Source organism: Magallana gigas, chromosome 2 (assembly GCF_963853765.1).
Source record: "Magallana gigas chromosome 2, xbMagGiga1.1, whole genome shotgun sequence".
NCBI classification, from domain to species: domain Eukaryota; kingdom Metazoa; phylum Mollusca; class Bivalvia; order Ostreida; family Ostreidae; genus Magallana; species Magallana gigas.
Genome location: NC_088854.1, coordinates 57,369,118 through 57,392,345, shown reverse-complemented (window position 1 = coordinate 57,392,345; position 23,228 = coordinate 57,369,118). Strand labels below are relative to the sequence as shown.

The 23,228-nt window shown below is 36.3% G+C and overlaps 1 protein-coding gene across 2 annotated transcripts; it reads right to left on the bottom strand.

Annotated features, from left to right (window-relative positions):
* Positions 1 to 10,429: 10,429 nt before the first annotated feature.
* On the bottom strand, positions 10,430 to 16,699 carry LOC105318604 (fibronectin type III domain-containing protein 2). Of its 2 annotated transcripts, XM_011415806.4 has the most exons (8): positions 16,164 to 16,699; positions 13,767 to 14,081; positions 13,312 to 13,596; positions 12,589 to 12,885; positions 12,257 to 12,451; positions 12,064 to 12,156; positions 11,494 to 11,955; positions 10,430 to 11,079 (listed from the first exon to the last, which is right to left on the bottom strand). In XM_011415806.4, exons 1-8 carry the CDS (start codon positions 16,459 to 16,461, stop codon positions 11,075 to 11,077), a joined length of 1,950 nt encoding a protein of 649 aa, XP_011414108.3. In that variant the 5' UTR covers positions 16,462 to 16,699; the 3' UTR covers positions 10,430 to 11,074. The 2 variants fall into 2 exon arrangements, with proteins under 2 accessions (XP_011414108.3, XP_011414107.3); XM_011415805.4 differs by having other exon boundaries at positions 10,430 to 11,955; positions 16,164 to 16,696.
* Between the last annotated feature and the right edge of the window lie 6,529 nt (positions 16,700 to 23,228).

Sequence of the window (23,228 nt, the reverse complement as noted above, 5' to 3'; positions counted from 1 at the left end):
CTTTCAAGACTTTCTGAGAAACTTTGACCAGGAATTATTATGTCGTCCATGTATACAAGACACTCTTGCCACTGTAGACCCCGCAAAATGTTTTCCACAAGACGTTCGAAAGTTGAGGGAGAGTTGGCTAGACCAAAAGGCATTACTGTAAACTGGTATAGACCTAAATTGGTGTTGAATGCTGTTTTCTCTTTATCTTCAGGTGCCATCGCAATCTGCCAGAAGCTGGAATTTAAATCCATTGAACTGAACCATTTTGAGTTTGAGAGGGAGTCTAGGTACTCATCTACCATGAGAAGAGGATATGCATCCTTTATGGTAACATCGTTGAGCTGGCGATAATCTACGCAGAATCTTGTCTTGCCATCTTTCTTTAAAACTAAAACAATATTGGAGGCCCATGGGCTACTGGAAGGTTCAATTATTCCTCTGTCTATCATTTTATTCAGCCTCTCTTTTTCTATATCTCTCTTTCTGATAGGGAGGCGTCTATATGGCTGTCTAATAGGAAGAGCGGTACCAGTATTTATCTTGTGCTTTGTCAAATTTGTCCGTCCTATGTCCTCTGATGATTCTGAAAATACGTTGTTATATTTGACAAGTAAGTTTTGCAGTGCTGCAATCTGATCATTGTTTAAATGTTCTGAGCTTCTTTCCAGAAGATCCTGAAGGTGGGGAGGCACAGTGTCAGTACTAGGACTGGTATAGGTGTCACCAATCAGGAATGTTGCTCGGATAGACTCATCGACAAGCAGATCATCATAAGATGCACAGGTCCCCAGTTGTTGATTGGCATGGAGTGTAATAGAATTGGAGCTGGTGTTCAGAACATTGATGTAAAAGTTGTCACTTTGCAGATCAAGTATTCTAGGCACAGCATAGATGCCTGTATTCTCTGTACAAGGTTCAACGAGTCCTAATTTGGTAAGGTGCTCTGCTTCAGGTATGCTGATTGGTACTAAAATGCCTGAATTTGAGGGAGGGTAGTTGTTTCTCGAACCAGGACTCTGCACACCATGTTCTCTTTTCCTCCTATCCAGCTCTTTATTTCACCACATTGGCCTGTGTGTAGTACCATTTGTTGATAATCAATTTTCTTTACATGACTCAGTAGGAAATCTTGACCAAAGATGCCATCCTGACTTATATCACAGATAAGGAAATTCTGATGATAAGAATGTTTGCCTAGCAGCATTGTCAGGGATATTGAACCATAAGTGGTTATTCCGTTTCCCTTAACGTTAGCAATGTGTAGAGAAGTTGGCTCTAGGCAGCTGTTTGTCTGCAGCTGATCAAATACTGTCTTTGAAATGAGGGATGCTGTAGATCCACTGTCCACTAAAAAATTTACTTGATATTCATTAATTTCTGCACATGTATAAAATCCATTGTCCCAATTGCTGCCAACTTCCCCTATATGACCTCCCCTTGCTTTAAAAAACTGAAGCAGGCCAGAAACTCTCCGCTGGCTCTTGGTCTACTGAGTCAGCGGTTTGTCGTTTCCCTGTACCTTAGTATTCTTGCCAGCTGTAGCCTGTCTCCTATGGTTCTGATGTCCTTGGGTCTGGTATCTATGTGGGCAATCTCTCATGAAGTGGTTGGGCGAGTCACAAATGTAGCAATTCCTGTTATAATTAGGGTTGCGCCTATCGAGATCTCGATGGTTTCTAGACTTGAGGCGGTTTAGTCTGGTGATCACTTGCTGAAGAGAATGGTTAAGTTCAGCTGAGCTTTGGTCCCCAAGATATGGTTTGCTTTCAGCTAGTGGCTTTGGATATGTATTGCTGTCAATGGCTCGAACATTTGCTTTACGTTTCTCTACACCATCACCAATAATGGACTCGTACCTTTCAATGACATCCACAGCTTCAGCCACAGTCCGGCAGTCTTTGTCAATGCAACGACACTTCATTTCCTAGGAAATCACTTTGTATAATTGGTTCAGGGCTAAAGCTTCTTGAGCAAGGGCATCCAGGTTGTAATACGCCCGCTGGGCCATCTGACGGATATCATCACCTAAAACAGCTATTGACTCACCTGGGGAGCGTTTCCTCATTTCTAACTTTGATAGCCATCAGTTCTGGATTTAGTACTCCCAAACCTTTGATTAAGTTTATTGACAAATGTTTGATAGGATACCTTATCTTTAGCTGTTAAACTAACATAAAAGGTTCTTGCCTGCCTGCGAAGGCTGGCAGCAAGAAAGAGCAACTTTGCACGATCGGACCATCTACAAAGCTCAGCACAGTCTTGGAAGTGAGAGAGGTACTCATCCCAATCATCATCACCATTATATGGCTCGGGTTTCATAATGACATGCATGCCAGTAGCCGGCTGATTGTCCGTATCATGCATTAGTTCCATATGTGGAGCACATTGTACTCTGTGAGGGATTTCATCAAATCTGGGTAAAAATCTATGTGGTTCTAGGAATGGGGAGTGGTCGGGTCTATTTTGCTTATAAAAGGGGGGGGGGGGCTGGTCAAGGAATTGGTCACCTTGGCCTTTATCACTATCATTGTCTGCAGTATGGAACTGCACCTCAGGATCTGGAGAGGGGGCTGTTGCCATCTTACTAATTTTGAATATAGCACAAAACAATGTAAATTATGAACATATATACTATTGAACCAACACACTGGACAGCTGAGCGGTAATGGAGGAATGAGTACGAATCACAGGATGTATAAAATTTCAAAGCATCTCACTTCTGACACAAAAAATTGTAAGCTCCCCACGGATGGTCATCTAATCAAAGTACTGACGGGAGTTGATTTTTTCGATTATCATTTATTCAAAATCAACGATATGTGATTTTGCATGGCAAGTAGTACCAATAATCGAAATGTATGGATCCAGGCAAAATTGAACTCTTGTCTTGTTCAACCAAACGTTCGGCTGTCTCCGTTTATCTTGGACAAGCAAGAGAGACTCTGTTTTGTCGGATATTAAGACAGCCAAGCGTCTGGTTGAACGAGACTACATTGAACTCTAGCGTAGGAACACATACGACTTTAAAAAATATCTAAACTTGTACAATTTAAAATCTTATTATTTTCATGGTATTAATAAATAAGTTTTCTTGAAAAACAATGCTTCAGAATACATGGCATCGAATTTATCAATTATTTTCAAGAACTTAGTCTTATCAGCGGTATTGATTTGTGCTTAGGTCCAAACACTGTTTCACTTTCGCTTTGCCCGGGTAAGTGCATAGGAGAGTTGATTAAAATCAACTCTCAAAAATGGGGGCTACAAAATATATGTAGTTTTATTTCAGGATCAACACTGCTTCCAAGTACCTGCAATACTTTGATTAAAGGACAAGGCTTGGTCAAATGACAATGGTTTATTAAATCATTGGTAACAGCACAGTACAGTGATGGCAAAACATATTTAAGTCAAAGTATAAATTTTATTGTATTAATTTTGGTCTAGGCGTCAACCATACTTTCAAGGGCAAAAAGGGGGCGTGGCAGGATACTATAAATTTACTACGGAATAATATATTCAGGTGTACAGTGTGTTGGGAGATAATTGTGTGGTGCGCAAATCTCACCTATAGCTGGTGGTGCCGGTAACACTTGATAGGGAGGCTTGGGTTATTGATTTGAATATTTGGCGCTCGTGAACTCGTCACAAAGTATCTGCCATATAATGGCAAAGCACTCATATATATAACCTTCGGATCTGATCATGTGATCTCAATTAACCAATAAAATAACTGTACGGTGACGCTTGACCAATCAAAACGATGTACGGTACCGCACATACTAAGCTATGCCGAACAGTGTCGTACAACACTACAGTACACCGCGCAAAGTAAACCTTAAAAAGAAATATGACATGATAATAAACATAGGAATAACTAAAAACATTTGTGGTGGATGTTTTCGTAACCTGTAAGTAACAATAACTTGTAAATCCTTTGCTTTATTCAACATAAAAACGAGAGATCGTCTAGCAGACGATGTCCTATATACTAACCTCGCCATACTAGAGGGAATACTTATAAAATAACGTACGATGTTTAGTTCTTAGTAAACTTAGTATGAATTATGAAAACATGAATTTTAAGGGAGTTTATAAACTACAAAAACATCACTAGTTACGAAATAATCTTAATAGTTCAAAATACGAAACAGTGGCTATCCCAATACACTCGAGGAAAAGCTGGCAGCGGGATGTAAACAATCTACCCAGCTCCAGGAATCCAGTGCTCTTACAGGTGTAGTAGACAATGAATAACACAAAATAAAGATGCGTGGGTACAATCAACATGCATAGTTTCCTTGCATATATTAATAAATTCACTATGTTAAGAATAAATATGCAAACTGGTAAAAAGAAAAGTACACGTGCTAAAAATAGATTTTAGCAGATACGGTAAACATTCAAGAGAATTAAACCCTGCATAAACTGTATTAGGTATAAAGTGTTGTAAAATTCATAAAATCCCCCCACTTAACCCCTTATTAATAAGACCAATAATCAAATAATGTGAAAATGATAAATTCATAATTATTCCTATCTCAGTTCATAACAGCATCAAAACGTTCGATTTTTCAACGCTTTATACAACAATTCCCCATGACAAATTAAAATCTAGGCTTTTTGATATCATCGACAGTTGTTTCTTTAATAAAAATGGAAGTCGTAAAAATGCTGACCTTGTCATTGTAAACCTAAAAATTTATTTTGTTAAAAACCATTCTGATTGCACACACAGGTACTCTGAAGTTGACATTAAAAAGATGCTTAAGTTTCTGATAGACATCATCTATGTAGTTTTCGGAAATCAAGTCTTCCAACAATCAGTTGGAATTTCCATGGGTACCAATTGTGCCCCATTGTTAGCAGACCTATTTTTGTATTCTTATGAAGCAGATTTTATTCAAAAACTTGTACGTGAAAAATTTAAATCACTCGCTGTGACCTTCAACTCATCATTCAGGTATATTGACGACGTATTATCAATTAACAATTTTTTTTATAGTCAACTTTCCTTACTTATGTTGCAGTATACCTTCATCACCTGCATATGGTGTTTTTGTATCTCAGTTAATTCGATACACAAGGGCATGCTCTTCGTATGAACAGTTTCTAAGGCAAAGCAAGCTACTGACAACCCAGTTCACACCTGCGAATGTTATTGTCATTTAAATTTACACCACGTGGTTTTATTTGACCCTTTCTGTTTCGCAATAAAAATCGTGCCTCGTGTTTATATTCTATTTCATAGAATCTATAGGTACTTGTTGTCAAATATAAAATCTAGACGTTATTTGATTTTAGGCTTTATCTTCATTAATAGGTGGATAAAATGAGTTCTAGAAATAAATATGACATTAGAAATTGTACGGTTTTTTCTGCTATTGATCAATTAATATGCTCAGAAGCGATCCCCCTTTTAGGATTAATGTTTGACCTAGTAATAGCATCTATAGTGAAACAGACTATAATATTTTATGCAGAATGTTCCTTGAAATTAGCTCGATATACTAAGTTTTTATATAAAACAGACAACCGTTTTTTAAACGCATGATATTGCACGCCAAAAGCCTCAAACATGGCTATGATTTTTGTTAAGCAACCCAATGTTTATACTTTCACCCACGTGTAGAGTGGTTGAACACGAACGATTACTCTGTTCTGAATTTGATCGTTTAGTTTAAATAACCTTTAGATGATGAAATAAGACATATCTTAATAGATTTTCATGTTTTAACATAGGATATGATATGAAAAATGACCAGTACTTACGTATTTTGAGAATATTATCCGAACATTTATACTTCCTCTCGAAATTTCACAGGAACTGAACAAATCTCAGCGAAGTCTCGTGAACTTTCATTCGAGCACCTCTTGATTTATTACATACTTATCAACGAAAAAGAAAAAATTCCGAACACATTTGCAAGGGTGCAGTTGATAAAACAGAACTATCAACAGTCTCGTTTATAGTCATTTTTCGTAAGTTCTATGGTCGATACAACGACCTTGTCAGCAAATACAATCTTCCACTGGGTCGCATGCTGACTGACGTTTCTCATACTAATTGTTAGACCATAATTGATCACATAATTGTCTACGGACTTTTCTGTTTTCCCGATTACGACAAAGAGCACACGGCGGCTGTGACCGGTCAGCAGAGGATGCTCACTCCTCCATGGCACCTGGTCCTACCTCTATCTTTGTAGTGATCCGTGTTGCTTACCTTTTGTATTTCGTTTTATGGATTTTTGAGATTGTTGACAGTTTGTTATTGTCATTTTTTCTTTAGTCTAACTGTTCCTTGGCACCTCCTTCTAGAAAGTCCTTTCCATCAAAACTATAATCATCACATTACTAGTAATCCATTTTTTTATTTATTGAATTTCTTTTTAAGTATCTAAAGATTGCCGATTGAACCACGTCCTTGGTAATCCCCGTTTTGAAAAGTTCTATCCAATTTCCTCACGAAAGGTCGTGCTTTGCAAGTGTATTAAAACAAAAATCGCGCATTCAAGAAACGATTTGACTCATTTTATTTATTCAACATTTGTCCTTTTCCTTTTGGACAAGTACAAAGTTTGATCTAAGAGTCACTGTGATTTCTGAAAATCCAAGTGTGGGTGATTCTTGTTTATTGTGTTTCTAATCCAACATAAACGGTGGAATTTAATGGAAGTGGGTAGTTGACTAAAGGGGTACTATGGTCATAGTCATTTTTAGAGAGTATTTAACGTCTTTTAAAAAAAGAGCTTAATTTGAAAGATAGGGAAATATCCAAGTTTAAAAGTTGGAATTTATGTTGTGTTTTTTTTTTTGGGGGGGGGGGGGTCTAAACTATAGTTTATAGCAAAAGAAATCATATCCTAAAATTGAAGGTAGATCTTATTTGCTGACAACCCAGCCTCCTTAAATCTACGCGTTATCCTTATATCAGACGGTCATTAATAATTTCGCTTCTCTTAGATAATCAGAATTCACACTATAAGAAAACTGTTATTCATACATTTTGTTGCTAGTCCTTTTCAAGATTACACGAGGTAAGTTAATTTTGGAAAGTAAGTTCTATGTCTCTGCTGACCTCGAATCACAATGGAAACCCTTAGGTTTGATAAACTGAATTTCATAAAACAGCGAATGTAGGTTTAATATTGCTGTACTTGTGGTTGCGTTGCCGATACTGTATTTTCGCCTTAAATGTGCATTATCTTCAGATATCTTAATTTTTCTTCTGATGAGGAACACTTAATTTTTGGACATTGACTTCGGATTCTTTTGAGAGTGCATTAAAAGCTCTTTTTAAATATTTTATTCTTTACGCAGAATATTAGGTCAAAATCCCAACTCGTTTTAATGTATAGGGATGAGTAACGGCGCATGTCAGGAAGTGTTCAATGTCAGGAAGTGTTCAAATGTTTATCTTGTAGTGCCAAAACGAAGTTGGGAGTAAAAAAAAACCATCGGCTTTCAATTCCATCAATCTCTATGGTCTAGATCTCCGATGATGATCTTCCCTTTGTTCCTATCCTTGTCAGTCTGTCCCTTTTTTCTTTTCTTGTCGAATCTGTCAAACTTAACGGTCTACCTCTCTCTCTTTCTTCGTTGCCATTGTTGTGACCGAGATGCATGTCACGTGACCCATTTCAAGCGGGGTTTATCAAATCTTTTGTATTTCTTACCGGTGTAACGAAGAAAATAGACCCGGTTGAAAATTGACCCGGGTGTCATTTTTAATTGTTAAATATTGACCCGGGGGTCATTTTTCAACGTTGAAAACTGTGAAATTTATACCCGGGGTCATTTTTTAACAGCTTGAAAAAGATTTTTCTAAACTTTGAATACCAGATTGAGAACTGACCCTGTTAAAAATTTACTCCAAGTTCAGAGTTCTAAACTGGGTTTTTTTAAATCAACTGTATTTTGCGCTATGTGGTTAAAATGTACATATATAGTTTTAGTTTTAAAATTTTAATTCATTTATACTGTCAGATACATATGCTTTATTTTATGATTTGTTGAGGTTGATTTGGTATAACAATCGTTTAATATTAAGACTGAAAACTTGGTATCCATTTATAAAACTATGTAACAAAAGCTAACAAGATGACCTTTTGCTTCTGAATGTGACGGACGAGTCGGGCTAGCAATTTCTTGGGACATAGAGCTGATTTTCAATGTCTCAAACCTCTTATGTTTCCAAATTACTACAATAACAAGTGTTTGGGGAAATGAATTTAAAAACAAAAAGATGATTGCTGTTTATTTTCTCTTATGAGAACATTGGTAGCGTAATTTATTTTTATTTACTCGGTGGATGTAAATGTTACATTAAAGTTTTAAAATTAAGAGAATTTAGAACTAGCTATAACAGTCAGACTGTTATACATGTAGATAGTTTTAAATTCTCTGAATTTTTAAACTTTTATGTAACATAAATACAAAATTTAGATAATCACAGTTTAAATATACTGAGTGGGTGCAAGAAAAAAATCACAATATGCTATATTGTTAATTTTGTATTAAAATTTGCTATGAACAATATCACAATTCCCATTTACTGTAAATGGGAAAGAGTAAACCAAGATGTAAACAATAAAACGAATTGTAAATTTATATTTATTTATTATTTTGTACACCTAGCTATCCAGCATATAATAAAACCGGTTTCACTGAATTGAATAGTTTATCGTGTAACCGTACATACCAATATTCATATTAAAAACATAAGTTTAGAAGTATAGGAATAACACAAAGCAGCAACTATATGCAAAAAATAGTTAATTCATATTTGAAGGGAAAAAACAGTGAGAGACAATTGTGAATGTAAGATCGGTACACAGGCGGATAGCTGGATGGTCCCGGGCTGGGACCTGATCACCCCAGACGGCGCACCTCTGGGGGTTGTCGTGGACAGCGCCGAAACAACCGAGGAAGGAGGATCCACCTGATGGCGGGATCATCACGCATCTATACCACCAAGATGTTTACAGGTACTTGTAATTCTATATATACTCATCGGAATATTTAATTTTTTCGTCTGAATGTTAAAACATGTACGCATGTAAGCATTAAATGAAGAATAAACATGAAAACAGTGGTTAAATCAATCCAAGTTATATATATGATTTAAATAACTTGTGCTTATTTGCTGTTGAATTTTGAACCGGTTTCGTGATAAATATTCCACGATGCGGGTCAATTTTCAACGGACTAGGGTCTTTATTCAACACCTTTGGTCTCAATTTTCAACTCGGCTCAAATTTCTTTGTTACATCGGCACGTAAAAAATAAAATATACTTTTTTTTATTTATTGTATCTTTGTTATGCGATTGACTTATACACCGTAACTTATGTGAAACTCATATCTTGAAATACAAATGAAGCAAATAATCAGATCCTTTTATTGTTATTCACTAAAACTACGCCACATTTATATTACCTTTAATTAAGAGTTAGAAGTTGAGAGTCAGAACACAAGTCGTCCATCTAATCTGTTACATTTTTCTATAGGTTAACATAAAGCTAGAATTATTGATAAGCGAGTTTACCTTTTTATCTGTACGGAGGGGAGAGAAACTGTTTTTATAATTGTGTTATGAAATGAAATGAATATGGAAAATACAGAGCAAATTCCCTAATAATCGCACGATACGGAAAATACTTAATGCGGTACAAATGTAATAGAAAACATTACAACTAAAAAATAATCATTGGTCATGTTCCTCAACGCTTATATAAACCCTTATATTCATTTATAATATTTTCCATCGTTGAATTCATTTTATAACATTGTGCCGGATAGTTATGCAAGGGCCAAGGTTGCAGTTTTGCATCCGCAGTTTGATAAAAATCCATGAAAGACCATTGTATAGAAAGTATATAACCACTTTTGTTTTTAGTGGGTCTCACTATAGAGATAATTATCTTCAAAAAATAATATCCTATAGAAAAAAAATAATTCCCATGGGAGAAATGATTCTCCTATAGGACATATTTTCTTAAAATCCTTTTGGAAATAAATTTCCATGGAAGAAAAGTATTTCTTACAGTAATTTGACTCAGGCAGCTAGTTATCTCATAGGAAATATAAAGATTTTCTATTGGATTTTAAAATTCTATCGGAATTTAAATTCGTATGAGAATTTCTTTTATTCTGGAAGGAAATTCAAAATATCATATGCGAAATTTATTTTTTCGATGGGAAAAATAATTTTCCTGTAGAAATTTCTTCTTTAAAGGTGAATATCTCACTTGACAAGTTAGATACAATAATATTAACACTCAGTGAATATTTCCCCTTATGTTTGCAATGGAAATCTGCGACGTTCAATTTCCTATTATTACACTTTGCTAATTCATGCGCCATGAGCACAAACATAAACGTCATTAAGTGTTATGAGTATATTAGATTTTTTTCTTCTTTTTTGGGGGGTATATGTACTATATCTTTAGTCGCGGAAGCGAACGAAATAACATGTCAATATGGCTGTTCCATGTATGGTTCATATCCCTGACTGAGGGCATATATAATGGCTTTACAGCGACGATACACATATATGTTATACAAATGGCCATCAGTATGAATATAAATATAAACATTGAATGTTTATTTTTGAAAATCGTCAAAAATACTACCTTGGCACTGGCATAATTATCCGGCACAGTGTTTTATGTATTACAAACGTGAACATGCATCTTAAGTATATAACTTACTATATAGAAACACATTTTGTCAGCCTTATTTTCTAAAAATAAGTCATTTTATTACCATTTCGACTAAACCATACGATATATACATTGTACAAAGGTATGCAACAGGAGAAGTGTTGAAAAATGTTTCCGATTCCTTTCAAACGTAATGGGCACAAGACAACGTTAAAAATGTCTTCAGCAAAACTGTTAAAAGTCTCATTATTTTGGAAACTCCATAAAAAATTCAAAATGGTTACCACCTGTTCCTTTAAAAGGCTTGAACGTTGATGAGCACACCATCTCAGTGTAATGAGTTGTCATTTTGTAGAAGAAATAGAGAGAATATGAGCATCACTCACATCTCCAAAGGGTTTACTTTGCAAAGAGGGATTACCCTGAAAAAGCCAAAATCGGATTTCAATACCATTTAAAGCAATGCTATATAAGGTCATGCAAAGAGAATCTCTTGTTGCAAGAACATATAAATACATTGATCTAAATTCTGTATATCTAAACCAATTTTTACTTCGAAATAATAAATATATGCAAAACTATGTCTGTCCTATAACAATAGAAAATGTATTGTTCTTGTACATTTTTTTTATAAATTATATTTTCTCTCAAAGATGTTAAATCGATCTTCATCACAATCAAATGAATTTCAATCTAGTTCCAGGCTCTCTCCAAAGCTTTCTTTAACTAAGGCCTAAACCTTTGTCCTCCAAAACCTCCCTGCATTTGCTGTTGCTGAGGCATGCCGGGATTAGACATGGAGGACACGGACAGAGACTGCCCTTGGGGCTGGTTACCTTGCATTTCCATATTGTTATTTCTAAACGGATTTTGTCCTCCCATCATCTGATTTCCGCGCGGACCAGGGTTCATCTGGTTTCCACCCGGACCAGGGTTCATGCCACGACCCGGGCCTCCTTGGCCTCTGTTCATTGAGGGTTGCCCCATGTTGTTATTTCCCATGGGACCACCAAAGTTCGGTTGTTGGAAATGCGGGGGTCTACCTCGGACTGGTTTTCCTTGGACTACGACGATAAAGGAGTTTTCGGGTTTGTTGACGATGATCTCCGATGCTAGCGCTGTTGGATCACTAATCTCCTTCAGGTGCCAACGACCACTGTACACCCATTCAAACTTCCTGTACAAAATGTCGTATCCTTGCACCGGATGAAGAGGCGGGTCCCATCTAACCTGCAGCATGGTTGTGTTATAGTCTCCCTTTACTCGATCAACGGTGACATTTGGAGGAACGATGGTCTCTGTGTGGTAAAAATATCAGTATTTCATGATAAGAATGTAAATCTGATTGTATGTATTATATATCTCATAAACAATGATACCACGATCACACTACAAATATCACTTACGTCGCTTTGGTGTCTTAAACGTTTGAATGGCTGGCTCACCAAACCCAACATCATTCACAGCATATAATTTAAATTCATGGACTGTGTCGTCATCTAAAGAATTAATAAGATCGAATATTTATTATTTTCGACTTATTGTTACAGTGATGAACTGATAATATTGATAACACTTTGTGTTAGTTGGATAAGTTACCTAGGAAATCTGAGATCCATCTAAGTCGGGTTGGGTCAATTAGTTCTTTTCTAAGGGCTCCATTTTTGACGCCCCAGTGGAGAGTGTAGTTTTTAAGTGGGCCATATGTATGTAGTGAAGGTATCCATCTCATGGTCAGCTGAGGTGGCTCAATGCGGGAAAGTTCCAGCTGGACATTTCTAGGGGCTGTAGGCGCTGTAACGAAAGAAAGAAAGAAGTTTGTTAAAAAAATCCTACATACTGTCTGTTTACATTTGACTTAATTACTCGGAAACAAAATACATGTATATGGCTAAAGAAAACTTGAAAAGCAGAAAGCAATATCCTACTACCGTCTGCTTTGGTCTGACACATGACGACAGCACCGCCTCCTCCAAACGTTTTTCTGGTTCTTGAAGACGCTTGAAAGTAGTACATAGTAGCGGGCTCCAGGTTGTCTATAACAGCTGTGGCGATAGAAGCATCTTTTGTCTTGTACAAATAGAACTCTCTGTACCTGGAGTCAGTGTAATTGATATTATATCCTCGAATTATGCCGTCACCGGCCAGTAAAACGGGTGGTTCCCAGGTCAAAATGACAGTCGTCTTGTTGACGGCAGTGCAGTTCAAGTTTAATGGATGTGGTGGGTCTAAAATAAAACATTAGAATGGCATTGTTTCGTAAGCAGCGCAAAGAAAAGACAAAATTGGCCAGGTCGTTTTACGGAAGTTTGATAGTCAACAAATTATAAATCAGATCTACCGAAAATGTTATGACATGGAAACTTTAACTATAGGCTATTTTAGCAAAGGAATAATTAATTTGTTTTATCTATTAAATTTGGATATTTTTTTTATAATTTTATATAGAGCTCATTTTTTTACAGAGGATCAATACAGTTTACAAATGGCCCCGACCATTGAGCCCTCTTAAATGGAAAATATATTACCAATTATCTTTTAAATGAAACAGCGTCAGAAAATATTTTGGGTATTTTCTTTAATATCATTACCCTTTAATAGAGTTTTAAGTAAAAGCTACATGTATGCATGCAATTCAACCGCGTACGACTTACTGAAGTCAATTGTGCGGACTTCCTGTGGAACACTCTTTGGTCCCTCTCCATTGTTGGATCTCGCAGCCACTTCCATCACATAGCGGGTTCCCTCCGACAGATCTTCGACGGTGTGATATTGGCCGGGAGGGGACACGACGTCGGTCATCACGGGTGGGTTACCATCCTCCATATAGTAAATGACGTATTCAGTGATCTCACCGGCGATATCTGGAGGAGCCCACTTTAAGGCGACGCTGTTAGGGCTGATGGCCTCCATTATTACGTTTGTTGGCATGGATGGGACTAAAATACATAGGTACAGTTACGCATCTTTAGATTTTCAACACTAACACGTTTTTACATTAATCAAACTTTGTTTTTTGACGTCTTAATTCTTAGCTGTTTAATATATTGACTAACAACAAGCATTTTGGAGATCATATCATAGTTAAATGCTCAGCCTATGGACTCACTGATATCAGGGGTTTCAATAAGCTCCGGAGTACTGGAAGACTCGGACACAACACCAGCAACTGTTCCTATCCTAACTTGGTACCGAGAGCGGGGGGACAGGTCCGTAATGGAGGCGCTTGTTTGGGTAGAGTCACAGATCCTGAAAACGACCTCCCCCGCGGCCTGGTACCCGCTCTCGTCAATGGCGGAGAAGTACACCTTGTACTGGAGATTGTCTGGCACGGGATTCGGGGGGTCCCACCGGACAACAATGGAGGAAACGTTGTCCATGGTGGCTGACTCGGCGATGACATTGGTTGGAGGCGGAGGGGGCGCTGAAACGGTACACATATTGGTCAGTTTGACGGTAACATGAACAGCATATACTAAGAAGAGTGTAAATCTTAAACCATTTATGGTTTGCAAATGTGTTGCATCATATTTTTTTAGGTGTGTAGGGGTACCATTTTCTTTAATTTAACAAAAATAATATATACGGTTACATAACAGGAGTTGTATGTAGAATGGATACTGATTGGTTCTCTTTATCAAAACAGTATGTTACGATGCAATACAAACACGGGAAAATGTTTTATTCATTAAAAAGTTATATCCTCCAATGTGATATATGTATGTTCTATAACATGATTTTACCGAGGATGACTGTTGCTTGTGGTATTAATTTTATTGCAGACAGTTACAGATCCTTGGTAACATTCTGGTACAAATGGCGGAAATTGTCATCTAAAGTTCATTATTAAACATTTATTATGGTTTAATATCTACAAAAACAGTCGAAGATTTAGTGTAATGAGATAAATGTCGAGCTTGTTTTCAGTTTGAGAAAAGGTGTTGTCATCGTTTTTACAAAATATTTGTTCTGTCTACAACTTAACTTTAGTTATAGTTATTTTTAGCGTGTTTTTAGGCACATAGAGCATGCTTTACAATTCTGATGTACACATATTATAATTTTTTTGGACAGAACGTTATATAACCTGACAGACCTTCAGTTGTTTTGTGACTTCATTAATAAATCTCCTTGTTGAATTAACATATTACACAATGTCTACATTTGTATTCACCGTTTAGAGAGACTGTAAACCTATTGTAGCTTTGCCTGAACGCCGTACATCAAGGGACCGTGACAAGCCAGTAAATCATTAAAACTTAAAACTGTTAATCGAATGTCAATCCTTTACACGAATTGTCAAATAAGTCACGACGCTGGACTGGTGCTCCGTGCTGGGAATTCATAATTAATTAATTAATACAGTTAGGAAATGAACAAAATTCCGACGTGTTCAAATGTCAGACAACTTTAATACATGTGCATTATTTTTATCATCTTATTCAACGCCTAAGATTAAATCAAAAATCAAAACCTATGACCTTATTGATTTGTTTCTTGGTAAGAGATAGTAACCATTGTGATCTTTGTTAATTTAACGAATTTAATGAATTCGTAAAGTTTGTCAAAAATGTTTTTAGCTATGGCCTTATTGATTTTTTGTCGGTAAGGAAAATTGAAATATATAATCTCATTAATTTTACACTTAACGACTCTAGAAAATAGTCTTGGTCCAAATTTGTCTTATAAACATTAATGAACCTACATCATTTGGCAAAGATGGTCTAGACTGCCGTAACGGTCTCTAGCGACTGACCACGCCGCTTTTAAAACACAACATTTCTGTTTATTGGCATTACGTTCAACGGGAACCAAACTTCACTTAAGGAAACAATTAAGCGGTCCTGTTTACGTGACACTGCCATTTGTCAACAACCGCGGTCCGTTGACCACTGCGCCGTTCGGTCTCCCGGAACCGCTATTTCGGTCAGCCACAATTACTATATTTACTATACAGCAAGCATTGCATAGAGTTCACGAGATGCACTGCATATTTATATAGAGTCTTTTAAATTTCTCTTTATTTATAACACTTTTGTGAGGGTAGAGAGGTATGTCTCGATGGTACTTTTCAATAAATTTCGAGAAATAAAGAGACTTGACGTTATTTTTCGATGTTTGTTAAAATATTTATAAGAAAAACATTCCATTAAAAGATGAAATAATTGTATAATTGTAAATAATACCACCACTATCTTTACATTATTTCGTCTTTACTTTATCAAATGTAATATCAAATGTAATAATGCTGCTAGTATACTATGCAATCTTGAAGTAAAATCTTTAAAATAAATTGTTGATTCTATCTTTCCGTGTGCTTGTTCTGTGGTTTTAAAACAATATGTTTAAGAACAACCTTCAAAATATGTGGACAAATAGTTGTTGTTGACAGGTTTACGTTCATTATGATGTTGCCATCAAGACTGGAGACAAACAGTCGAGGTAATTTATGCAGCAGTGCATTAACAAACCCCACACAGAATTGGGTATTTTGTTCTATACTTACTGACTTCACAGTTTTTATTGGGTGATCCAATGGCCGTCTTTAAGGCCGCGGTACTGGCCTCCAACACTTGGAGTCTCATCTCACCGGCTTCCAGGAAGTTGTCGTACACGGGATTCGGTTTTGGGTTTGGAATATTTTGTCCCAATTCAGCCTGCACCATAGCTTGCATTATTTGTGCATTAGCAATAATGTTTTTTAAATATCCATTCATGGCTGTAAGTTTTTCTTGTCTTTGCGCTGAAATTTGATGCGCACACACACATATTGTCACAATTGTAAATCCCAATAAATTCCACATTGTCTCTTATTTTGTCTCCCGCTTTCTTTTCCTGTAAATTTATCCCTCCAGAAAAAAATCTAATAATAAAAAGTAAAAACCCTGAACTAAAATTGAGGTTCAAAAATATCTTTGGTACAGAGCTTCGAGTTAGAGTCCTCTCGTCATGCCCGGAACTGCTTCCTAGCTCAGTGCCTTTGCTTTTGTCGCTCCTTGCTCTCACTGTAAAATATATGTCACCTTCTGTGACGTTGGGTTCCGCTCATTTCGTATGCAACATCGTCAATTTCCTAAGGCTGTTTGTGAAATAAGAATGAGAAAAAAGGTATATAGAGGAAACACACAATTATGGTTTTAAATGGTTTACGAAATACATAGCTGAAATCTTGATTAATTTGTTTAATTACAATTTTAATTGTTTCAAAGTAGACTGTTAATAGACTTTTTCTTGTAAAACAGACTTGACAAAAAATGTCCAATGTCACATTAGAAGGTAAAAATTGTATACATTTGTTTAAAAAGACTTGAAGATCTACAGAGGTATAACTGAATTTATTAATTTGTTTAGTCTTTTGGTTTAAATTTATTAAAGGCAGCATTAAATAGATATAGGACACCTGTCGATATTAATGTGGATAAAAATACATTATATCAAAATACCTTTACCGGTTTATAATTTTCAAGTTTAACAATATTTGACCAATAATAATGTTTTAAAAGTTTTTTGAAAGGTAAACATAATAAGAGCCACAGCGGGATTCGAAATCATGACTTACAGATTCAAATGTATCTACCCATTGCGCTACGCTGTTAGAAAAAAGTTTGGAAATTACACATGATTTGTTGGGAATTACCTCACAATATGGAGGTGTCCCATACCACCTTAAAAGCTTTTTTTTTTAAACTTGATCTCACAAGTATTTTAAGAATACTTTAAAACTGCTTTTAAGAATATAATACCGATTATTATCACAATTTATACATTCGGAAGCAATAACCAAATTTTCCTGAGTTAAATAAAATGTTATTAATATTAGAGAATTACCGTTACTTTCTGAAAAAGAAAATATTGGCAATACGTTTGTGGAATAACTGCTGCATATCTAATGCATATATATGCATATCGCTACACGGAATACTGACAAAATGTGACAGATTATACGTTGTTTTAAAACAACGAAAACTTAATTAGAAGTTCGTTCTGAGTGAATAGTGGCATGCTGTCACTTTATCATCAGTTTATTCAAAAATAAAAAATGGAAATATTGCCTTAGGTGTTTCAACACAAAAAATTTTCCGTTTGTGTAGGTTTAATGTGAATTATCATCCGGTTACAAAAGAATTTCTCTTGCATGAATTAGACATAGCCTTAGCTTATTTAGCACAGTCATTACTTTTTCATACGTTAATTATATACCTGTAATATTGTCTCTTTCGGTTTATAAGCTGTAAGGTGGCGATCATTACAGAAAATATTTCCTAAGTTTGCTGACCTAAACTTCGATATTTACATTTTCTGTAATGTCCGTTATCATTGTACCTTCAAAGACAACATTTTATTTACTAATTGACCAAAGAAACTCTGGTGTGTATAGGTACACAAAATATACAGCATGCTTTGCCTGTGGGGGTAGGCATTATCTTTTTATGCCACCAGAACAAATGATTCGGTGCTTTATCAAGAGTTTTATTCTTCTCGCTGGCATGGACAACGTTACTTCTATTTTGATTCAATTTCTATCACACAGTGAAAAGGCGTCTAAAATACGAACCTGTAACGTTCTTGCCCAGGCCTTGCTGTTTAATTAGAACCAATTTAACAAGAGCTTTGATTTTAGGTAGTTGTGTCAAACAGCAATGTGATTTAGGCCTGTCTATTTCATTGCCGGCCATTCAGTCATGGCTTTCTGAAATCAACATGATTTTTCTGGCTTTGTTTGGAACCGCGTCATTTTTAACTTGTTTTGACGCAAGAATTAGATAGCTACATCCAAGGTCAGAATTAGATAGCTACATCCAGTGTCAGCATTAGATAGCTACATCCAAGGTCAGCATTAGATAGCTTCATCCAAGTTCAGAATTAGATAGCTACATCTAAGGTCAGAATTAGATACCTACATCCAAGGTCAATTAGATAGCTACATCCAAGGTCAGAATTAGATAGCTACATCTTAGGTCAGAATTAGATAGCTACATCCAAGGTCAGAATTAGATTGCTACATCCAAGGTCAGAATTAGATAGCTACATCCAAGGTCAGCATTAGATAGCTACATCCAAGGTCAGAATTAGATAGCTACATCCAAGGTCAGCATAAGATAGCTACATCCAAGGTCAGAATTAGATAGCTACATCCAAGGCCAGAATTAGATAGCTACATCTAAGGCCAGAATTAGATAGCTACATCCAAGTTCAGAATTAGATAGCTACATCTAAGGTCAGAATTAGATAGCTACATCCAAGGTCAATTAGATAGCTACATCCAAGGTCAGAATTAGATTGCTACATCCAAGGTCAGAATTAGATAGCTACATCCAAGGTCAGCATTAGATAGCTACATCCAAGGTCAGAATTAGATAGCTACATCCAAGGCCAGAATTAGATAGCTACATCCAAGGTCAGAATTAGATAGCTACATCCAAGGTCAGAATTAGATAGCTACATCCAAGGTCAGCATTAGATAGCTACATCCAAGTTCAGAATTAGATAGCTACATCTAAGGTCAGAATTAGATTGCTACATCCAAGGTCAGAATAAGATAGCTACATCCAAGGTCAGCATTAGATAGCTACATCCAAGGTCAGAATTAGATAGCTACATCCAAGGTCAGCATTAGATAGCTACATCCAAGGTCAGAATTAGATAGCTACATCCAAGGCCAGAATTAGATAACTACATCTAAGGCCAGAATTAGATAGCTACATCCAAGGTCAGAATTAGATAGCTACACCCAAGTTCAGAATTAGATAGCTACATCTAAGGTCAAAATTAGTTAGCTACATCCAAAGTCAATTAGATAGCTACATCCAAGGTCAGAATTAGATAGCTACATCTTAGGTCAGAATAAGATAGCTACATCCAAGGTCAGAATTAGATTGCTACATCCAAGGTCAGAATTAGATAGCTACATCCAAGGTCAGAATTAGATAGCTACATCCAAGGTCAGAATAAGATAGCTACATCCAAGGTCAGAATTAGATAGCTACTTCTCAGGTCAGAATTAGATAGCTACATCTAAGGTCAGAATTAGATTGCTACATCCAAGGTCAGAATTAGATAGCTACATCCAAGGTCAGCATTAGATAGCTACATCCAAGGTCAGCATTTGATAGCTACATGTACATCCAAGGTCAGAATTAGATAGCTACATCCAAGGTCAGAATTAGATAGCTACATCCAAGGTCAGAATTAGATAGCTACATCCAAGGTCTTCTTAATATGGTTCTACAGATCCGGAATTTTAAGAGGCTAATGTAAACTAACTGCTAACTATGATTTTAACTTTCTGCATGAAATATCGACGTATGTAATTAAGATAAATTATGCGTAAAATTTATCGCATTAATCATGGCAGATATGTATATCTTATAATTGTTTTTATTCATGTCTTAGCTGCATATTTTTGTCATATTTTGGATTGAAACTGTAGTTATAGGAAGTTTATTTTCAATCCGCCTAAGCGTTTTTTGCTTTCTATGTAAACTAAAGCAATCGAAAAACATTTTATTTAGTATCACCAAAGCCATTGAAAAACATCTTATTTAATCAATAAGTATACACATGTAATTAGCAAATATGAGAAGAGATTATTATATGCAAGGCAAAGCATTGTACGATGACTTCAGAGAAGTGTGAAATCAAGTGGGCCATTGTTGAAAAGGGGTTTATTCCCAAAGGAGAATAATTCAAATTCTGATCTAATAAATCAAATTTATACCCAGATAAAATTGTTCGTTTTTTCCTCCACGTTAATGTATACGAATAGATATGCGCGTTCAGTGTTTATCTAGCTATACACTTGCCCCCCAAAAATCACTTATATTGACATTGTTGAAGATTTTGAGGTATTAAGTAAATATCTATGAAAATCCCGTTACTGATATTAAGAGCGCGGAACATTATACAATGTACTTTTTAATGTTAACTTCACTCAACTTTAATTATAATCATTTTATTACAGTATAATTATGAGTGAAATATAATTATTCTTAAAAAACAACTTACAAGAAAATAAATAGGATATCTTTAGCTAGACGACCGAAAGTTTAAAGAAAATTCACCAACATTCCACAACTGTCGGAAGTTTTATAGCATTATATCGGAATAACCAATACTTTCAAATAGTGGGTTCTTTATTAAACCCCTGTCACACCGGAGCTGCGTCCTCACGGCGATCCCGCTGCGTCCTTAAATAATGTTAAACGCCAAGGTAAACGCAGTAGAGTCTCCTACAGCGCCGTAAGAACGCAACGGCATCTTCGTCCGTCGCGGTGGGATCGCCTTGAACATTGAAGAACGCCATGCGACGGCGCGCACTTTGAACATGCACAAAATACGCGCCGTGGCTCGGTGTTCTGATACACACGCCGTAGAAGCGTAGTGAGATCGCCGTGACAACGCCGTAAGATCTCCAACAGCGCCACGAGAGCTCCGTCGGCGCGCTCAAGGAACGCAGCTAATCGCAGTATAGACGCAGTGATAAGTCAATTGCGCTTGCACGGAGACCTCACGGAGTCCTTGGCGATCCCACTGCGTCTCTATCGCGCTCTCGCTGCGCTCTCACTGCGCATCCACAGCGTTTGATCAAGTTGTTTTCCATTTGGCTGCGTTCACACAGCGAACCCCAAAGAGCTGTTGCTGCGTTCATCGCGCTCTCGTGACGTTTCTTCTGCGTTTATACCGCGCTCCCACGGCGTTTCTACTGCGTTGTCATCAAGACCACGAAAACTCGAAAAATAGCTGTTGTACAATAGCAAGCGATGTTATAATTATCAATCTGGATGTAGATGACGATGTAAAAAGTAGAATTTGCTAATATTCCAAGACCTATCAATGGACGTAGATGGAATTCATGCCATTTGGTTCTGATGTTTTCAAATCTTTTCGATGTTTTCTAACAACTAATAACGGATCTTACTTCTGACTACTAAGAGTTTAATCCTAGTCCTTCACAAATTATTTAGAAGTAATTATGTTTTAATTACAATGTACCTTTTCATAAAATCAAAACAATTTTTTAATCATTTGTTTAGAACGTCTTGTGCACGCAGTCAGCGCGCAGAGCACGCCGTGGACGCGCGGTAAAATCTCCTAGCACGCCATGAGTGCGCGGCGGAGACTCAGCGAGAGCGCAGTTAATCGCCAATAGAACTCCGTGGAAACGCAGTTACACGCCGTGAGAGCTCCGTAAGAACGCCTCGGTCGCCGTCAGGACGCCGTGACGACTCCACTTGTAAAATTTTCAAATAAAACTGTACATATTTTTTTAATTTTCTTTGCGATCCTACGGCGATTCCATGAATTTTACAACGCCGTGAACACGCCGCGGGGACGCGGTTGGTGTGACAGGGCCTTTACAGTTACAATGCTCCAATGCATTCTCAGACGTCCGCATCAATTTGTCCCCGCTTATATCACATGTTTGACTGTAACAGGTGTTTGTGTATTACGATATATTCACGATGTTCTGAAAAACATTTTTAAACAATATTTTGATATTTCTATAGATATATTTTGGCATATTTAACTTGTATTTCATAGAACTTAAGAAAATATTAACTCCAATTTATTTTGGCCTAAAATTAGCTTATTTCATGCTATATCTCAATTTTTTTGAGATGTGACCCCTACTTGTTTTACTATTAAATGAGACATTAAATGTATGTCTATTTGTATGCAAAGTGTTAGAAAGATGTCATTACTATTATATAATTATTTTTATTTGCGTTATGAATTGATTACTCCAAAATTATGTAACAATTGCTGTTGTGTTCATCATGTACTGGCCTTTGAAGCCACCAGTAAAGCAAGAATTTTTAAACTTTAGATTTTACTTTTTAAGTCACTACGTACATGTTTTCAACTTCACACTGTATTAAAATCATAACTAAATAATCAATAAATACTTGTTTGATTTCTTCAACTTAACAACTTCCATGTCAAATTTTAGCAAAAATTTCAGGAAAATTATCATTTCTGTTTGGAGCCCTATATTTCCAAAAAAAAAAATGGCATGTGACATGGGTCACAAATAAATAAACATTTAAGGTCACCATCTTTATATCCAAGGGATTTGGGATGATTGACATTACTATTATTTCAGGTCCCAACCTCCTAAACACAAAACCTAATGCAATCATTAGTATTAACCATAAACTTGTTCAGGATAACATTTTCTTTGATATTCATAAAAACATTTCAGCCAAACCATGCATGGCTGACCTCCATCTTAAATACTCCATGTTATAGAGACACTTACACTTGATTTTAAAAGCTAACTATACTCTGTCCCAAGATATTTTGGATTCACATTTGGCTTAATTGTTTGATATTTATAAATACCTCAGGATTCAAACGATGTTCATTCAAAAGTATGAAAAGTTTCCAAGATTTCTTAGTCAAAACGCCCCTGTTAGCTTATCAGGTTTCAATACAATGCTAAAAAATGTGATGTCTACGGAGATTTTGTATTGCAGCAAGCCCGGATGATAACGTTGAAATATTGCGCGATGTATTCCGAGTGTATTCCGAATGGAGAAAAGATGTAAACATTCCCCATTATAAATCTCCG